Consider the following 17,541-nt stretch of genomic DNA (forward strand, 5'->3'; position numbering starts at 1 on the left):
ACCATTGCATAGCAACCTAAAAATTGAAAAAAATCACACTCGCAAGATCGTCTAGAAGGAACTGAAAGTAAAGAGACAGAAATCACAAAACTGGAATCGAATAGTTCGCTTGACCTTTTGCTCAAACGAAGACAGCGATACCAGACACCCCCTACCGAAAATACAAGATAATTAAGAAATAAAACACACGAATTCGTCTAAACAAACCGAACATAAAAACGTCAGAATTGTACAATTTTTGCACCTAGAATAATGAAAAGGTTTATAAGCGGTACTAGTGTTGTCTTACCCCCAAAGTAAACACGAAGTATAAAACACTTTTTGGGTTCCCTTTCGATCACACCGAACTCACTTATGATTCACCGTGACAATCCACGCAATTTCTTTTATCTTGGTTCGGCAGTAAATCATATTCCCAACAGAACAGTAACCATTTATCTACTGTACATTTGCGTGGAACTAATCCGAGCCGCGTAAGAATATTAGGATCGCTATTTCAAGAGACTCTCCTATGGCTCTTCACCATCTTAAACATTCCCTTGTCCACTATATCCAAACCTGCCGCCTTGACAGTCGAACGTTCGATATATTCGTATATAGCTTGCATTGCTTGCGCAACTTCGATACCCAACACCGCGACTTCGATAGCCGGGGCTTTTTGGAAGTTACCGCAGCCACAACTATACGGAACACTGTCCTGACCGCGACTGACAGTGGCAACGTATTGAGGGCACTACACAGGTGCCGTTCGTAGTCGAATACAACGGGGCAACCTCCAGCATTTATGTTCAAGCACGCATTTTTGGCCGTGTTACCGTATTTTTGTTCATTCCTTGTACATAACGCGTAGCAACCACGAGAAAAACATGAGAGAGATTATGGCGTGTGCAGAGATATAAAGGCAGTCATTTTTCCCGCACTCAATACGCGAATCGAGTAGAACAGAAAATAGACAATATTGGTGCGATGTAGCCTCCAAACGGCACGAGAAGACCCTCATGTTAAAATGTGTTCGGCGCAGCTGCGCCGCGTGTCTGCTCCGACCACCCAACCAAACACGATTTTGTTTGCGTTTTTATGGCAACGTCTCAGAGTTGCCGCAGTGTTAGGGAGCTATGACTTACTGCCAGGAATGTGGCTGCTTTTTGGAGCCCACAGATGAAAGTAGCTAAGGACTGCACTTTTACTAGAATTGCAGTTACATCCAGCTTACTCATTTAATTATTTAATAGTTAGTTCTACTGATAAGGAGACCATCAGACGTGCTAGTCACGGATTTCAGTGAGTCTCATATGTGTTGTAGAGGGACCTGTCCTGTTTAATTGGTTAGCTGTTTTTAATTCTACGGCACCTAGTTTCCGAGAAGATCGATGTTAAAGTTTTATGCGTATCTCCTTACCTGTAACGTTATCACTTTTCGACCAAGCCAAAGCGGTGCAGCGGCTAAGATTCAAGGCTGTTACTCTGATCGGACCGGTTCAAATCCTACCCGTTTACTTTTTTTTCAATTTCGTTGTACAGACTATATAATGAATAGTAAATTTCATACAAAATTATTCAACAATAGTCATTTTCTTTTCAATAATTTTGTTAATATATCAATAATTACAGAAAACGTTCTTCAGATATGTAATTGTTTGTGGTTTGTTGTTAAAATGTCATATAATTAGAGAACATTCCTTGATTCGTGGGGAAGGCAGACTAATTGGTCACTTCACGAACAAATCTTTGTTGATGAAAGGAAATTAAGCACCTGCACCTTAAAAATTATCTCACCCAAATGTTCTCCACTTTGTCAACCCTGTGATGTTTATTTTTACAAGCATTCACGAAAAAATTTAAAAGTGCTTCCAATTTGCTAAAGGGTAACGGAGAAATCGCTTCGAGGGAAAAGTCCACAAAAATACATTCTTTAATTGTGCATCGATTTAGTGCACCTGCTTTCCCAGAAATAAATAACGCATTGAAGTAGATCGAAGAAAGAACAATCTTTTTGAATTCAAACGAATCTGAAAACTTGAGTATACCAGCAAGGCAACAGCTTTCATTAAAAGTGCGTGGAGCTCTATGAATTTGTGTTTCCGTCGCTTTTACGACAAACACCGTCATGTAAAATTGTAAATATGTGGTAAGATCTTATGGGACCAAACTTACACACTACTTAATCTAACTTAAAGTAACTTACGCTATGCACAACACACACACCCATGCCCGAGGGAGGATTCTAACCTCCGACGGGGAGAGCCGCGCGGACCGTGACAAGACGCCTCAGACCGAGCGGCTACCCCTGCGGCTCACACCGTCATGAAACTTGTTCTAGCACAGCAAGCGATGCCGAGTAAGACGATTCTGTAACAAACGAAATACACATTTGAAGGGAGTTTCCTGCAATGATGGATTTGTTAATGAAATTACACGACGAAAATGACTATTTTGAATGAGTACCTGAATACTATTTAATGATATTCTGTGTATTGAAACTGAAAAAAAGTACATGTGCTGGATCTAAACGTGTAAATTCCGCCTGATAGCCATGAACCTTAGCCGCTGCACTACCTTTGCTAGATGGTAACATGTCTAACGTTACAGGTATACGGGTGACGGATATCACGTCAGCATAGAATTTCTCGGAAACTAGCGGTCGTCACGTGAAAAGCTCCTAACCAGGTACGCAGGACAGACCCCTCTACAACAAACCTGAGATACATCAAAACCTGTGATTAACAGGTCTGATGGTCTCCTTGTGAATCACGGCTGTGGTGTAACACTTAACACCCGGACCCAAGTAGTCAAAAAATTTGTGAAACTAAATTTTGAGGCGCCTATTACAGTGACCAGTCCAGAACGTTTTCCCTTTTATTTAATTCTTGAAATTTTAACGGAAAGAAGAAAAGCTCTGTAATAAAAACTCAATAGTATTCTCACGAAAACTCGTTTTTCTGTGGTGAGTCTTACCCTATTAGAAATTTAATAGAATTCTTTGTGGAACGTATTGTAACCTTATTACGTATAATTCAGTAACAGATTTATTTTAATAGTTACGATAGTTATCAGCTACGCTTAGGTGAAAGCTGGTAGTGGCGCGGCTAGCCGGCAGGGATCTTCTTTTGCGGTATGTACTATAGCTCACTTTCCAGATCAAAAGAGTGTTGGACATAGTTACAAAGATCGCTAATACCAATCAGAGGATGCTATCGCCCTATGCGAAAACTCTTGACTCACGAACTGAAGTAATGTAGAGAATGCGTCACGAAGGCGAGCCCACCTCAGATTCCACACTAAATCATATGTACGGTACATTTGCATATCGTTGGGGTATGTTGCGACCGTAGTTACCCCTTGCTTTCAAGCGTGTGGGTGTACCAACATAGCAAGGACATGTGGGCTTATATTACCAGACCAGATCAGTCAATCATCCAGGCAGTTGCCCCTGCAACTATTTAATAGGTTACTGTCCCTCTCCAGCAAATATGTCTGTCTTCTCCATAGATATTTCAAACATGTAGTTGTACCTACGTACGACTATCTATTGTTCAAGTACGTGACACACACCACAGCCAAAAAACGTCCATGAGTCGTGGAGGCACCATTTTTCTTGTATTTGGCCTATATGGACGTAAAACGTGGACGATAAGTAGCACAGACATGAAGGAGAAGATCAGAGAATGAAAAGGTACTGAATCGAATCACAGAGAAAATTAATTTGTGTGACAAATTGGCTAAAAGAAGTGATCGGTGGATAGGCTGTATTCTGATGCGTCAAGAAGGAGTTAATTTGGTAATGGACGGAAGTATTGCATGTAAAATGTAGAGGTAGACAGACTAAGGATTAAATTTAATTAGGGCATTCAAGTGGATTTAGGTTACAGTAGTTATGCCGAGGTGAACGTACTTGCAGAGGACTGACTAGCCAGGAAAGTAGCATCATATCATTTTTTTGGACAAAAGACCACAACAACAGCATGATCTATACTGCACTTCACAGAACATTAGAATGAAAATTATCGAGAACCTAAATATAAAAATTTCAGGGTACAAGGCCTTTAAAGAGCATTTGTATGAGCCAAGTGTTTGTAAACTGCTCAAGTTTCGTAATAAACAACTGCTTACAGTGTCAACATCAATGCCACTACCTTAAGAAACAACGAAGTTGTCTGTGATGCATCTATGGCACTCCTTGTCCCATCGTATACGTACTATGCAGATGAAAACTAACATCAAAAAATAACTGCAGTCACGAGATAAGAAGTAACACACAGTGTAGTGTTAGTAGCCAAGCAGAGTTGCGGTTCGGCACACGAATACGGATGTCGGGCTTCCTGCCTACTTCCTATCAGCCATGCCATTCCACCAGTGGCATGACAGCATCGTCTGGAGACTTGTTCACCACACACGTCGAAGTGTTTCTGCTTTTGATTATTTTTACGTGTCACGTCTGATCTTGCATTCATTACTACACACACCTATCTCCCCAGCATTGCTCATCTTTCAACATGATTTTATTTCAGTTTTCTTTTTTTTTCAGATACTGTATGCGGAATGTTTTATATGACTTAAGTTGTCTGGTTGTAGATGTGATGAACAGACTATATTACTTTATTATTTGTGCTGTCTTGCTGTAGATTATGTTCTACCTAATTATTTTTCTCTTGCCGTGAACTGCGTGTATGGCCTGACTCTTGTGTGTGATGATTTGTACCCTATAAGGAATGTCCCCTAGGGCACCCAACTACGGGTTGCCACAAATCCTGCCTGCTGCCTGCCTGTTAAACCTGGACCGGCAGTACAAGACGCTACCGGCAGTCGACGCCACAGCATTTTAGTCTGCCACGCCAGGACTCCACAACAGTGTACAAAATCTTGAAGGAACGTCAGCATCTGATGACCTCCTCGTAGATACGTCCTTACGTTCAATTACGGATACACTGTATCCCTCAAAGTTCCGCTGTTAATAGACTGTGGTCAGAGTGTCCAATATTGCTTTAAATGACGTTGCGTTAACCCCCACTCGTCATCCTATTAGTGCACAAAATAAGATGAAAGATTCTCATGCTTGATATCATCGTACACTCACACTCATCCTTATTCCAAGTACAACGCAAGCTGTCAAGAGCCGAAATTGACACAAGCCATCTTCTACCGGCCGTAACTTGCGTACGGAAGAGTAATAGGAAATCTCCGACTGAGAAAACTGCTCTTCTTGAGAAAAGAAGTAAATATCACTTCACTTCGTTTCTTCTACCCCTACCCTTGTTCCTTTCTCTTGTCACTTTCTGTTCCACCTTTATCCTCCTCTCCGTTACGCCTTGCAAGTCTTTTTTCCTTCTGACTTCGTTAGACTCTCATTTTCCCCCTTTTCCCTGTATGTTTTCTTGTGTCTTTTTACTGCCCCATTTTCTACATTCTCTTTTCCCTAATCTTCCCAGTTCCCTGGAACACATCTTTCCCTTTATCCTTTCCCTTTCTCTTCCGTTTCCCTAAATCCTCTCTTTCTCAACATCTTCACTTTCTGTCACTTTCCTTTTATCCTACACCTATCTTTTCTCTAAACGTTATTTCCCCTTTCTTTCGCCTTCTCATTGCCTTTGCTCTGTCCCTTCCCACTCTCTTTTCCATCTTGTTCTCCACCTCATACTATTTACCATTTACATTCCTGTTTTTATCCCGTCATTCACATTCTTCCTCCCCCTTTCTCTCCCTGCCTCACCTCCGTGTTTCCCTTTCTGCTACGTTTCCCTCCATACTCCCCATTCACTCTCATACTCCGTCCTATTTCTAATCCCTGTCTCTCTTGCCCAACCTGTTACCTACATTTCCTTTTACGCCTTTTGTAGCTGACTCCCTTCTATTTCTTGTTCCTGTGTCCATTCTCTTTCCCACTGCTGTACTCCTTCCTATTCAAACTTTACATCCCTGTCCTCACATTCCATATTTTCCCATTCTTCACACCTTTCCGATTCTCCTTCCTATTATCTAACCTACTGCTATTCTTGTCCTTCTCTGCGTTCCCTTACCCCCTCTTATTACCTTTGCTCCTTCATCTTCTTATCCCTGTTCGCCTCCTCCCATGCTTCTGTCCCCCCTCTGTCAGAGGAAGAAGAATAAACAGTGTGAGAACGTCAACTGTTGCGGTTACTCGTGGAGTCCTGGCAGTGGAAAGATGACCCATTCTGCATGGCGCCCAGAGTGTGTACCCAGAAGAGCCTGCGCATGCGCCCTTCTCTTCTCCTCCCCACTCCCCAACCCTTACATTTTGGCATGCTGCCGAGCTCTTGGCGGCTCCTCTCTAGCTATCAGGGGCACTGGACCACCTCACTGACTGCTGTGCTACATAAACTATTTCTCCAACGCAGACATTTATGAGATCTCGAAGTCCCTTGTATCCCTACCATGTTCAGTTATATCTTTAACAGTTTAAAGCGTTGAGATATTCGACCTGTACTGACTAATAGTTGGAAGACATGTATCGGTGGAGGGAGTTCATGATTCCATCCTGATACAGCATTCAGTTTCCCCGTTTTTAAAAGCTTCTCTTCCAAGTATTTCACTTTCGATTTCAAAAATAATAGATTCATTCGCAGGATTCAACTTCCCTTAGATGTAATATTTGCTCTCGGAAATAGACTTAGATATCGATTAAGATTAAGATGAGTACCACTACCATATGCACACTACCTGATCGAAAGTTTCCGGATATCTGTTAGTGGACATGAACATGTGTCCTCCCTTCGCCTTTATGACTGCTTGTATTATGCTAGGGACCATTTCAATGTGTCCGAATGTCTGTGGAGGAATAGCAGTCCATTCTTCCTCAAGAGCCGGTTGGGTTGGGTTGAGGTGTTTTGGGGAAGGAGACCAGACAGCGAGGTCATTGGTCTCATCGGATTAGGGAAGGATGGGGAAGGAAATCGGCCGTGCCCTTTCAAAGGAACCAACCTGGCATTTGCTGGAGCGATTTATGGAAATCACTAAAAACCCATATCAGGATGGCCGGACGCGGGATTGAACCGTCGTCCTCCCGAATGCGAGTCAAGAACCGGAACCAAAGAAGGTAGTGACGTCGGACGCTCGGCTCTGCAGCGATGTCGACGATCTAAATCATCGAAAAGGTATTCCACTGTGTTCAGGTCTGGACTTTGGGCAGGCCAGTCCATTTCAGGAATATTATTGGCCACAAACCATTGCCTCATTGGTGCTGCTTATGACAGGAGGCATTTTCATGCTGATAATAGCAACCATTGTCCCCGAACTGTTCCTCCACTTTATGCAGTACACAATGCTGTAAAATTTCCGCATTATCGTTTTCTTAAGCGTAGTTTGTGGACAAGACCCGAACCATGAAAAACAGACCACACTGTGACTCCACTTCCTCTGCACGTCACATCTAGATTCGCCAAACCCAAAGCCTTCCATCGGGTTGCCACATGGTACAGTGTGATTCATTACCCCAAATCACTCGTTCCAAGTCATCCATTGTCCAATGGCGTCACTCTTTACATCACCTCAAGCAACGCTTACTACTGACGACAGCAGAGCTTTCCAAGCTTTTTCTCATGGCGGCACCCTTCTGGTATATACAATTTCACGAGACACCCTTTCACAGTTATTAATAAAAGACTCTTCTTTGTTACAGATCATACTGTAAAAAAATATTAATTTTTATATTTAACTTCTAAATGCAGTATAATTACACATTTTTTGCAGGTATAAAACTTCTCAAAGCACTTTTTACCACAAGTTTTTCATTTGGTTTACATTCTGAGTTTACTAGTCTCGCTACATCTTACTCGACATCCCAGGGTGTCGAGACACAGCTCTGGACTGTAACAATGTGTGGCTCATGAGAAGCTGCTTCACCATTGTACCCCATTGTTTCTAATTCCTTGAGCACAGCGGTTGTGCTAGCCAGATTGCTGGTAGCTGTTGGGAACTCACAAGTGATGTCTTCTGCTGATTTAATCCGCAAACCTTGACTGTCTCTGATCGTCAGTACATAAGGTGCGCCTGGTCTTGGTTCAGCGGTGGCTGTTCCTGATCATAATCACATCATGAACAGTCGACCTGGACAGCTCTTCAAACGTCCCTGACTGATTTGTTGATCAGATGACATCCAATTGTTAGCCCACGTTCGAAGTCACTGAAGTTTCCTGACCGACCCATTGTGCTGTTACTGCTTGTGTACTTCAACACACCTCCTGACTACTTTTATACACGCTGGTCCGCCTCCTGTGACATCTTGTGGTCCATTCCACATTGCGTAGGGGTGTCCGGATATCTTTGATCAGAGGGTGTATTCAGAACAGATCCACTTTCGAGAAATATAAAATTGTGGTTACCCACAGAACAAAATAAACTATTCGTTGACATCCCTAGAATTATCAATTTTATATTTATGCACATCTTGGTATACTGCAGGGTACTATACACTGATTACATGGGACAGTTTCATGAGTTCTTACGACTCATTTTGTCAGTCCTCAACAAAAGCGGGTGCCAGCGCCAATACTGCCAAAAGATGCCGCGCCACCAAACGTTAATGATTTCTTTTATAGATGCTGACTTCCGTAGCCTGTGGGATTTTGAACAGCAGAGAGGTTCATCTTTAAGTTATTAGTGATGGAGCAGTACTCTAGCGAAGACCCTCCCGCGTCCGGCCATCCTGATTTAGGTTTCCCGTGATTTCCCTAAATCGCTCCAGGCAAATGCCGGGATGGTTCCTCTGAAAGGGCACGGCCGACTTCCCTCCCTAATCCGATGAGACCGATGACCTCGCTGTTTGGTCCCTTCCCCAAACACCCCCCACCCCCTCTAGCGAAGACCTGTAACACTGTTTGAGACACTGAACCTAAAGAAAATTACTTGTCTTTTGCGCAGTGCTCAGATTTCGTTAACTTTTTGCCAAGCTATGTAGAACCTGCAGACTTTTCTATTTTAGTGTAGCTACAAACTCATTGTAGAGTGGTTTTCCACAATTAAATAAGGTGATTTTACTATCGTAATTTGTTCAGTTGAGTTCATTAGCCTTTAAATGTTCCATAGAGCTCCTACATGTCTTTCGCGGAATCTTATGGTTCAGTGCTAGTTAGATTGGTAATTCCGTTCGAGAAACTGTCATGTCCTGCCCATTTCGTTTCATTCCGTTTCGGCAAGAATTGAGACTAACCTGGTGACACTACGGTGTGATACACATTTTTTTCTATAGGTGTGTGCTCCTCCACGCTCGCACAAGCATGGTGACCAACTCAAAAGGTCTACTGTCACCTCTGAGTTGTTAGTATTTAGAATAGAGGAGATCGCAGGAGCGAGGAACTGCGATGTTATCCGTATGTCTGGGTAAGGTTACCCATTAATACGGGCGCATCTGGGTGATAGAAGTGGTCGAAAAAGCGTGACAGAATCAAGCTTGAAAGAAGAGCTGTTTAAAGGGCAGAGGGAAAAAAGTGCCATGGCAAGTGCCAAGGGAAAAAAACCTCTGTGACAGTGTCAGGTTGGGTAGTAAGGGCAGTAGCGGTTTCTTGCTACCTGCGACAGATCGTGCAAGGTAAGGTTATGTTAGCGGTTGGGTATCATGCATCAGTACCATAGAAGCAATGCCAGATTGTCATGGAATGATCCGTCCTGTCGAGGAGGTGAGCGCTGCTGCTGCTGGCCCGACGATGTCTCCCGGGCCTGCTGCTGCTGCTGCTCCTGTAACATAGCCATGTCGTTGTAGGTTTGTCAGTTCGATGGTCCTCGAAGGAACTGGCCGTGTGATATGTGTTTGTGGGTCGTGTATGGCTTCCCTGCGATTGCCAGTCCTCATGGCAGAGGCTCAGCTAGCAAGCTAGTCAGTGGCTAATGTGCAGGGGCTCGCCTCATTGTGTGTTTGCATAGTTACGAAGTTACCATAGATGGTTGTCCCTAAGGAGTGTCTTTGGGCGCTTGTGTTTCCATCTATGGTAGTTGCCCAGGTGTAGGATGTGAGGATTGTTCGAGTGACTTGATTTCTTGTACAGTCGTGTGGCGAATTTTTTGAATACCTCCTGGAGAGTCTCCAATCGGTATTCTTGGTGAAGCTCCGCTGTCCGTGTGTATCGGGGAGCATTGCTTATGATACGTAATACCTTGATCTGTATTTTCTGGAGGCGGTCCAGGTGTGTGGACGCTGTGTATCCCCAGACAGGAATCGTGAAGATCATTCTCCAGTTTCTCTTGCCACGAACTCAGTTTGAAGTAAACACTCTCTCGGGATTATGCAACCAGTCATCCGCTAGCCATTTTTTCTCAGAAAGATACAGCATCAGCATTCGAGTGAATTTTACGCCAGTGCCTTAAATACCTTTCAACCCTTTCCTTTCCTTTTATTCACTGCGTGCATTCCTGCATTTGCCCTGAGAGTGAGTAGAGATTTCTTTGTGCTGTGTGGTGCTCTACTTTGTTGACTGACTCCTGTTCTCTGCATCTAAAAGGGATTCCTGTGTGTGTGTCTGCTGCAGCTAGGCCCTGCGCGCGTGGGCGCCACGGTGTAGGGTGATGCAACCAGCCTGAGCATGTTTCTGTCTTTCCTTGTAGATTTCTCGACGAAAAACTAAAGGCAGCCGCCACTCTTGTTAGTAGGTGTGTCTATCTTTCAGATCTTCTACGGTTAGTTGAATTCGCTTCGTGCGCTTGTGCGTTGTGTTTGCGTGGCTGTAGTTGCGGCGCTTTTAGCGTGCCGAGAGGTAACTGTTTTGTCTGCCGCGTGCTAATGCTAGTAGCTGACCGCTGTCGCAATAGATTTTGTTTATAGCGTTAGAAGTCCTACTAGAAATTATGCGGAGATGATTGAGTAGACTAACTTTTTACAGTGCATTTAAATGTTTGAGGTAGTAAATATGTAGGGTTAGAACTGTAGCTTTCATTTTACTGCTTCTATACTTACCTCTCATATATGTAATGCATGTAGGTGTTGTTAATATTAAGTAGTCCTTTCCTTTCGAGTAGTCCAACGTGTGCTTTCCCCTTTCCACAGTTCAGCTTATGTTCTGGAAGAATTGGTATAATTTCTTGTTTCGAACAGAGACGCGCAAATAATTTTGAAATCTGTCAAGTGTTAAATCGTTTGGTGAGCATAAACTGCTATTCAGAATGTCATCGGAAATGAAATCTAACAATGTATATCACAATTAATAGCGAAAAGTAAAACGATAATAAAAGCAAAAACTTTCTGTTAAATGCGAATCTCAAACAAGCTGCTTGTGAGATAATCGCGAATATGTTTTACGAACCGCCACCGGCTTCACTATGAAATACTGTCGTAGTTAGCGAAGATTTATTAGAAATTTAAACTTTCCGATCAAGGAGTTGCAAAAGAATGCTGGAGATTAGATCGACAGATCTAACAAATAATGAGGAGATGCTGAATCAAACTGGCGAAGGAACAAATTTGTGGTACAACTTGACCAAAAGAAGGGGTCGGTTGATAGGATATATTCTGACACAGCAAGGAATTTTGAGTTTGGTAATAGAGGAAAGTGTGGGGGGTACTAATTGTAGGAGACCAAGGCATGAATACAGTATGTAGGTTCATTTCAGTGTATTTTACAGAGGTTCAGAGATGAAGAGGCTTGCAAAGGACAGACTAGCGTGGAGAATTGCATCAAACTATTCTCAACAACAGCAACAACAAAAACGAAACCCAATCGAATTCGACTCCGATTTCGCCATGGCCTACCTTTAAAAAAAATAAAATAGCACGTCGGTACATTGCATATTACAATTTTACAGCCGTACGTGTTAAAGGAGCTGTTGGACGTGTCTTCGTCTCAGTGAGTTACGATTTCTCTCGAACGACGCAGAATCATCTTGTAAGTCTTGACAAGACTTGATTTTCTCATCCATTCTGCCTATAAACCCTAAGAAGTTCTGCTTTTACGTAAAATCAGTAAGCGAACCGAAAGGATATACTCAATGACTCAGTGGTCGTACTGGCAGCAAAGCAGAAGATAATAGATAGAAGGCCGAAATACTGAAGTCGTTCTTCCGAAATTGTTTCACCGCGGAAGGTCGTTCCTCCTTTCAATGATGGTACGAAAGTCGGAATGTCACATACTGAGATAACCAATCGTGGAACAGAAAAGGAACTAAAGTCGCTTAGTAGTGGATAGGCATCTGGACCAGATGAGATACCTGTAAGATTCTACAAGGATTATGCGAAACAACGTGCTCCCCTTGTAGTATCAGTTTATCGTAGTTCGCTGGAGCAACCTAGCTACTAGAAAAAATTGCAAGTCATTCCCTTTTTCAAGATGGGTCGTAGGGCAGCTGTACATGATTATAGGCCTATTTCGTTAAAGTCAGTCTCGTTTTTGGAGAACGAATATCTCCTATATAAAAATCAACGTGGAATCCGCAAACAGGGTATTGCAAAACTCAGCTCTTTCTGTTCCTTCATGAGAGCCATACTACTGTAGATAACGGCACTCAGGTTGACGCTGCATTCGTCGACTTCAGGAAGGCATTAGACTCCGTCCAGCACTGAGGTTTAGGGGGGAAAAAAAGCTTACCGAGTATCCGACCAGATTTGCAACTGTATTCAAGACCTACCTTCAGATAGAACTCAACGGAACAAAAACTGCAGGTGTAAATGTAATTTCATGAGTACCCCAAGCAACTATGATAGGACCGTTGCTGTTTGCAATGTATATAAATGATCTATTAGAAAGCGTCGGAAGCTTTTTAAGACTGTTTGCAGGTGATACGGTTGTCTACAAGAAAGTAGCGATGCAAGAAGACAGTATCGATTCGCAGAATGACCTGCACAGAACTGATGAATGGTGCAGGAACTGGCAGTTATCACTGAACGTAAATAAACGTTAATGTATTGTGCACAAATAGGAAGAGAAATCTAGTTCTGTACAACTGCACTATTGATGACAAATTGCTGGAAACAGAAACCTCTCTAATATGTCTAGGAATAATTATACAGAGCGATCTTATGACCACATGAAACAAACAGTAGGTAAATCAGATGTCAAACTGAGATTCAGGGGAAGACTCTGAAGGAAATGCAACTTATCCACGAAAGAAGTAGCTTATATGGCGCTCGTTCGACCGATTCTTGAGTCATGTTCGGCAATCTTGGACCTTACCCGGTAGGACTCATAAAAGAGATAGAGAAGACCCAACAAAGAGCGGCACGTTGCGTCACGGGATCCCGAGAAATTTACAGAGATGTTCAACAAACTCCTGTGGCAGACGCAACAGGAGAGGCGTTATGCATCATGGAGACGTTTACATGGAGACGTTTACACTGAAATCTCAAGAGAGAACTTTCCGAAAAGAGTCGGACAACTTATTACTTCCTTCCACATTCATCTCGCGAAATGACCTCGACGGGAAAATTCGAGAAATTAGAGCTAATAGAAAGGCTTATCGACAATCATGCTCCCACGCGCCATTCGCTAGTGGCACAGGGAGGGAGGGGGGGGGGACTAGTTAGCTGTACCAGGAGTACCCTCCGTCACACACAGTCCGGTGGCTTGCGAAGCATCGATGTAGACAACGTAGATCTACATCTACATTTATACTCCGCAAGCCACCCAACGGTGTGTGGCGGAGGGCACTTTACGTGCCACTGTCATTACCTCCCTTTCCTGTTCCAGTCGCATATGGTTCGTGGGAAGAACGACTGCCGGAAAGCCTCCGTGCGCGCTCGAATCTCTCCAATTTTACACTCGTGATCTCCTCGAGAGGTAAAAGTAGGGGGAAGCAATATATTCGATACCTCATCCAGAAACGCACCCTGTCGATACCTGGACAGCAAGTTACACCGCGATGCAGAGCGCCTTTCTTGCAGAGTCTGCCACTTGAGTTTGCTAAACATCTTCGTAACGCTATCACGCTTGCCAAATAACCCTGTGACGAAACGCGCCGGTCTTCTTTGGATCTTCTCTATCTCCTCTGTCAACCCCACCTGGTACGGATCCCACACTGATGAGCAATACTCAAGTATAGGTCGAACGAGTGTTTTGTAAGCCACCTCCTTTGTTGATGGACTACATTTTCTAAGGACTCTCCCGATGAATCTCAACCTGGCACCCGCCTTACCAACAATTAATTTTATATGATCATTCCACTTCAAATCGTTCCGTGCGCATACTCCCAGATATTTTACAGAAGTAACTGCTACCAGTGTTTGTTCCGCTATCACATAATCATACAATAAAGGATCCTTCTTTCTATGTATTCGCAACGCATTACAATATAGACCTTAGAATTCGTTAACCTGTTTCTTCAACCGCATCAACGTGATTGCAGTACACTACATTTTTAGGACAGCCCCGGACAGAAAAATCGACAAGACCGAGGTCCAGTGATCTTCGAGACCAATGTACGGGCGCCGTTCGATCTATATACATTTTGGTCCATTTTAGCGCGCCAGTTGTTGCCTTACAAACCCTGGAAATGGTACCGGTCCTCACCAGGCATTCATCAGATTCCTTGACGTGGTAGAAAGGACGACACCCTCAAGCAGAAATTGAAACAGCCTCGTCCATCAACTTGTGGCCCAACGAGACAACCGACCCCAGTCATACATGCAGTGAGAAACGCTGCTGATGTGGCGACTCATGAACAGCATGTACATTTACGTCAAATTTGAGCCCAAGGAGATGAATTAATTGAAAAGTTTACATTTCAAACACATCTAACTAACTAAGTCAATATTTCATATTGATATGAGTCGCGGTTAGTAATCGCAAATTCGAAAATATCTCGGACTCAAATGTACAGGAACTTTCTTTTGCTTTTATCATACTACACGTCCACTTGTGTAGGTTTTCGCTGTTAATTATGACGTACCCTTCGTATACTGAATAAGCATTTCTTTTACGTCTTCGTAGCTATACAGTTGCATAACTCACTACTAATCTGTAGAACTGAGTTCAGTCCCAAACACTCCCAATATTTTCCTTCGTGTAAGGACTGACTCGTGGAAGGTTCAAGCACTTTAAATATGAAAACTTTATAGCTAGCTGAGGAAGAAGTAGCTGCTGTTATTCGGGTAAACATTATAAACAGCCATAAATGCGTTGTGCTAACCACACGCCATTGCATTAGAACCGTCCAGTGACGCCGTTGGCAAGGCAGGGAGCAATAAACTGTACTGTACGTCGATCTCACGGCACATATTCGTAGATTTTTCAGCTGAATAGAATAATCGAGACGAACTCTTCACCATCCTCTTCGGAGAACTCCATAAGCCAAAAAGTTGACATAGATGGAGCGAAGATACTAGAGTTGTTAAACCATTTTCCATTCCTTTCTAACGTTACACGTCTGGGGTAGGACTGCACTTACCACGTTTTTGCATATTAAACTTGGCAGTGAAACTTCAGAAAGTTAGAATTTAGAGTAAAGAAAGTTTTATTAACCGAAGAAAGTACCAGTGCAAAAGATAAAAGACTTACAACGACGGGGCAGATTGCGCGGGTGTTGGAAGGGACAGGGTTCAGTGCTTCATAGTCATAAGATGAGGGCACCGTCCCACGAGACGGAGAAAAGTGGCTCCAATCTCTTACGGTCTCTTAAGAAAATTACGTTTTGTGCGTCATGCAAGGGGTGAACGCAAGCCGCGCGCCTTGCGACATCCTATGTGCTTGCCCCAAATTCTCTCCACTTCTCTACAGGCTCGTGACGCAAAATTTCTATTATGACCACTGATTCATCTGCAAAACGCAAAATCAGTGCGTAGTCATACGCTATTAAGTCAGTTTTAATGAGATTCGAGAAACAAAGGGGGAAAATTTTTATTTACGAAATAGCATTGAAGACGATATAACTGCACTGTTTACGAATTTTGCAGTGTTCCTCTTAGCCGCATTTCTCTATCAAGATTCCTCCGATTTTTTTCTTCAAATGGTAAAGATAGTGTAAATGTCATTCTTATGATGTGTAGATTAAAATGACCAAAATAAGGATTCTTTGCGAGTGTGTTTCTCGTTACGCCAAACGTCAAGGGAAACATCGTTTTGGTACTCATTAATAAAAGATAGCTGTTTCAAGAATCAGTTGTGCCTGGTCGATGAAATCATCTCAGATTTGTCTGGTTTCATGTTCATCCCAAGGATATTTATTATTGATGGCAGCAAAAAACGGAGATATCAGTATCTCCAGCTGTAACTGAGTGATACCTGTACATCACGGCACACATCACAAGAACTAAATTTGAAATATCTACTCAAATATCAGGGAAAAGGTACCTTACAACTCGTAGCTGAGAAAGTAACGCATGATGCGGCTCACCGCAGATTCATTTTCGTTCCATAAACCAGGCCCCATAACATAGACTGGAGGCACAGAAAGCAACTTTCTTAATTGACTTGCGTAGCTAAATCTTTCAGATAATTTTATTATTATCCGATGTGGACAAAAACGTACAATGTTCTGCTGGAATACAGGAAAAAATTCGTATTTCTTATTACATACAGGCGGTTGATTGGCGTAATTCAGCCCGTCAATGTACAGATTTACTTGATTGCGGAAAAGAGAATTCATGTAGAGTCAGGTAATCTTTGAACCTTTCGGATTCTGCATAGCCTAACAACAGATATGTTGTATATTGTAACTGCATTGTTCAACCGCTGATGTAAAATATCTCCCAACACACTTTTAATATTTCATGTATATTATCGGTATTTGATACAGCAACGAAGATCGGTTTATTCCAATTATCTGCTTACGTTGGAAAGCACGTAAGTCTTTCAGTTGGATGTGTCTTTCCATTATTACACATGTTAGTTGTATATACAAGGTAAGTACAATAAAACAGGCTATGAAAATATTTAGTGACCTTGAGGTAGGTAACCCAAATTACATAATTCTCGCCCAGGGCACGTGTTGTAAGTTGGGTTACCTATCTTAAGGTGCACTAAATATTTTCAGGGCCTGTTTTATTTCACTCACCTTGTATAATATGAATGGTAGATAAAGCAAGATAATCGAAGTAGATGTAGGCATTGCATGATGGTGATACACATTGCATATTCACTGCATGAAGTTATGAGTGTTGCGCACGAAACAAGGAATTTATACCTGCCTGCTGGTAAGCTCTAACATAAAAAAGAAACTTGTTTTCTGGTTTGAGTTTTTCTTTTCTTTTACTTTTCATAAGTGAAACAACGAAATATTACCTCTTCAATACACTATTAAAACGATCTAATCATCCTTATATCAAATCACATCTCACGTCTTTTATTTTGTTTCACTGGTCGTTATTTACATTAGACTTAAGTTACAGTCACGTGTGCAAAAAATATAAATACAGCTGCACAAGGCGTCAGCGATGCAGGAGGTGCTCCTTCAGAAACGCTTACACTGTCTCACACTTAGTGCTTCACACCTCAGTAATTGTGCTATTAAATTTTGAAGATTTGATTGTGTGTACACGACTTGGATTAATTTTTATGTTTATTTATGTGTAACTATTGTTTCTGTAACCAGAGTGTGTGTAATTAGTGGTAGATTCGTAGTGGTATGTTACTAGCAGCAGGAATAGTTAGTGTATTAGATAGTTTTTAACTA

General features: G+C 42.4%; 1 protein-coding gene across 1 annotated transcript in view; it reads left to right on the forward strand.

The window, feature by feature from the left end:
• LOC126188632 (dual specificity calcium/calmodulin-dependent 3',5'-cyclic nucleotide phosphodiesterase 1-like) overlaps window positions 1-17,541 on the forward strand; it is a 590,211-nt gene that overhangs the window by 346,998 nt on the left and 225,672 nt on the right. The window contains exon 5 of the mRNA XM_049930233.1: window positions 10,552-10,596. Within this exon, the coding sequence (XP_049786190.1) occupies window positions 10,552-10,596 (45 nt within the window). The remainder of the gene's footprint in view (window positions 1-10,551; window positions 10,597-17,541) is intronic.

This window comes from Schistocerca cancellata, chromosome 5 (genome assembly GCF_023864275.1).
Source record: "Schistocerca cancellata isolate TAMUIC-IGC-003103 chromosome 5, iqSchCanc2.1, whole genome shotgun sequence".
Lineage (NCBI taxonomy): Eukaryota > Metazoa > Arthropoda > Insecta > Orthoptera > Acrididae > Schistocerca > Schistocerca cancellata.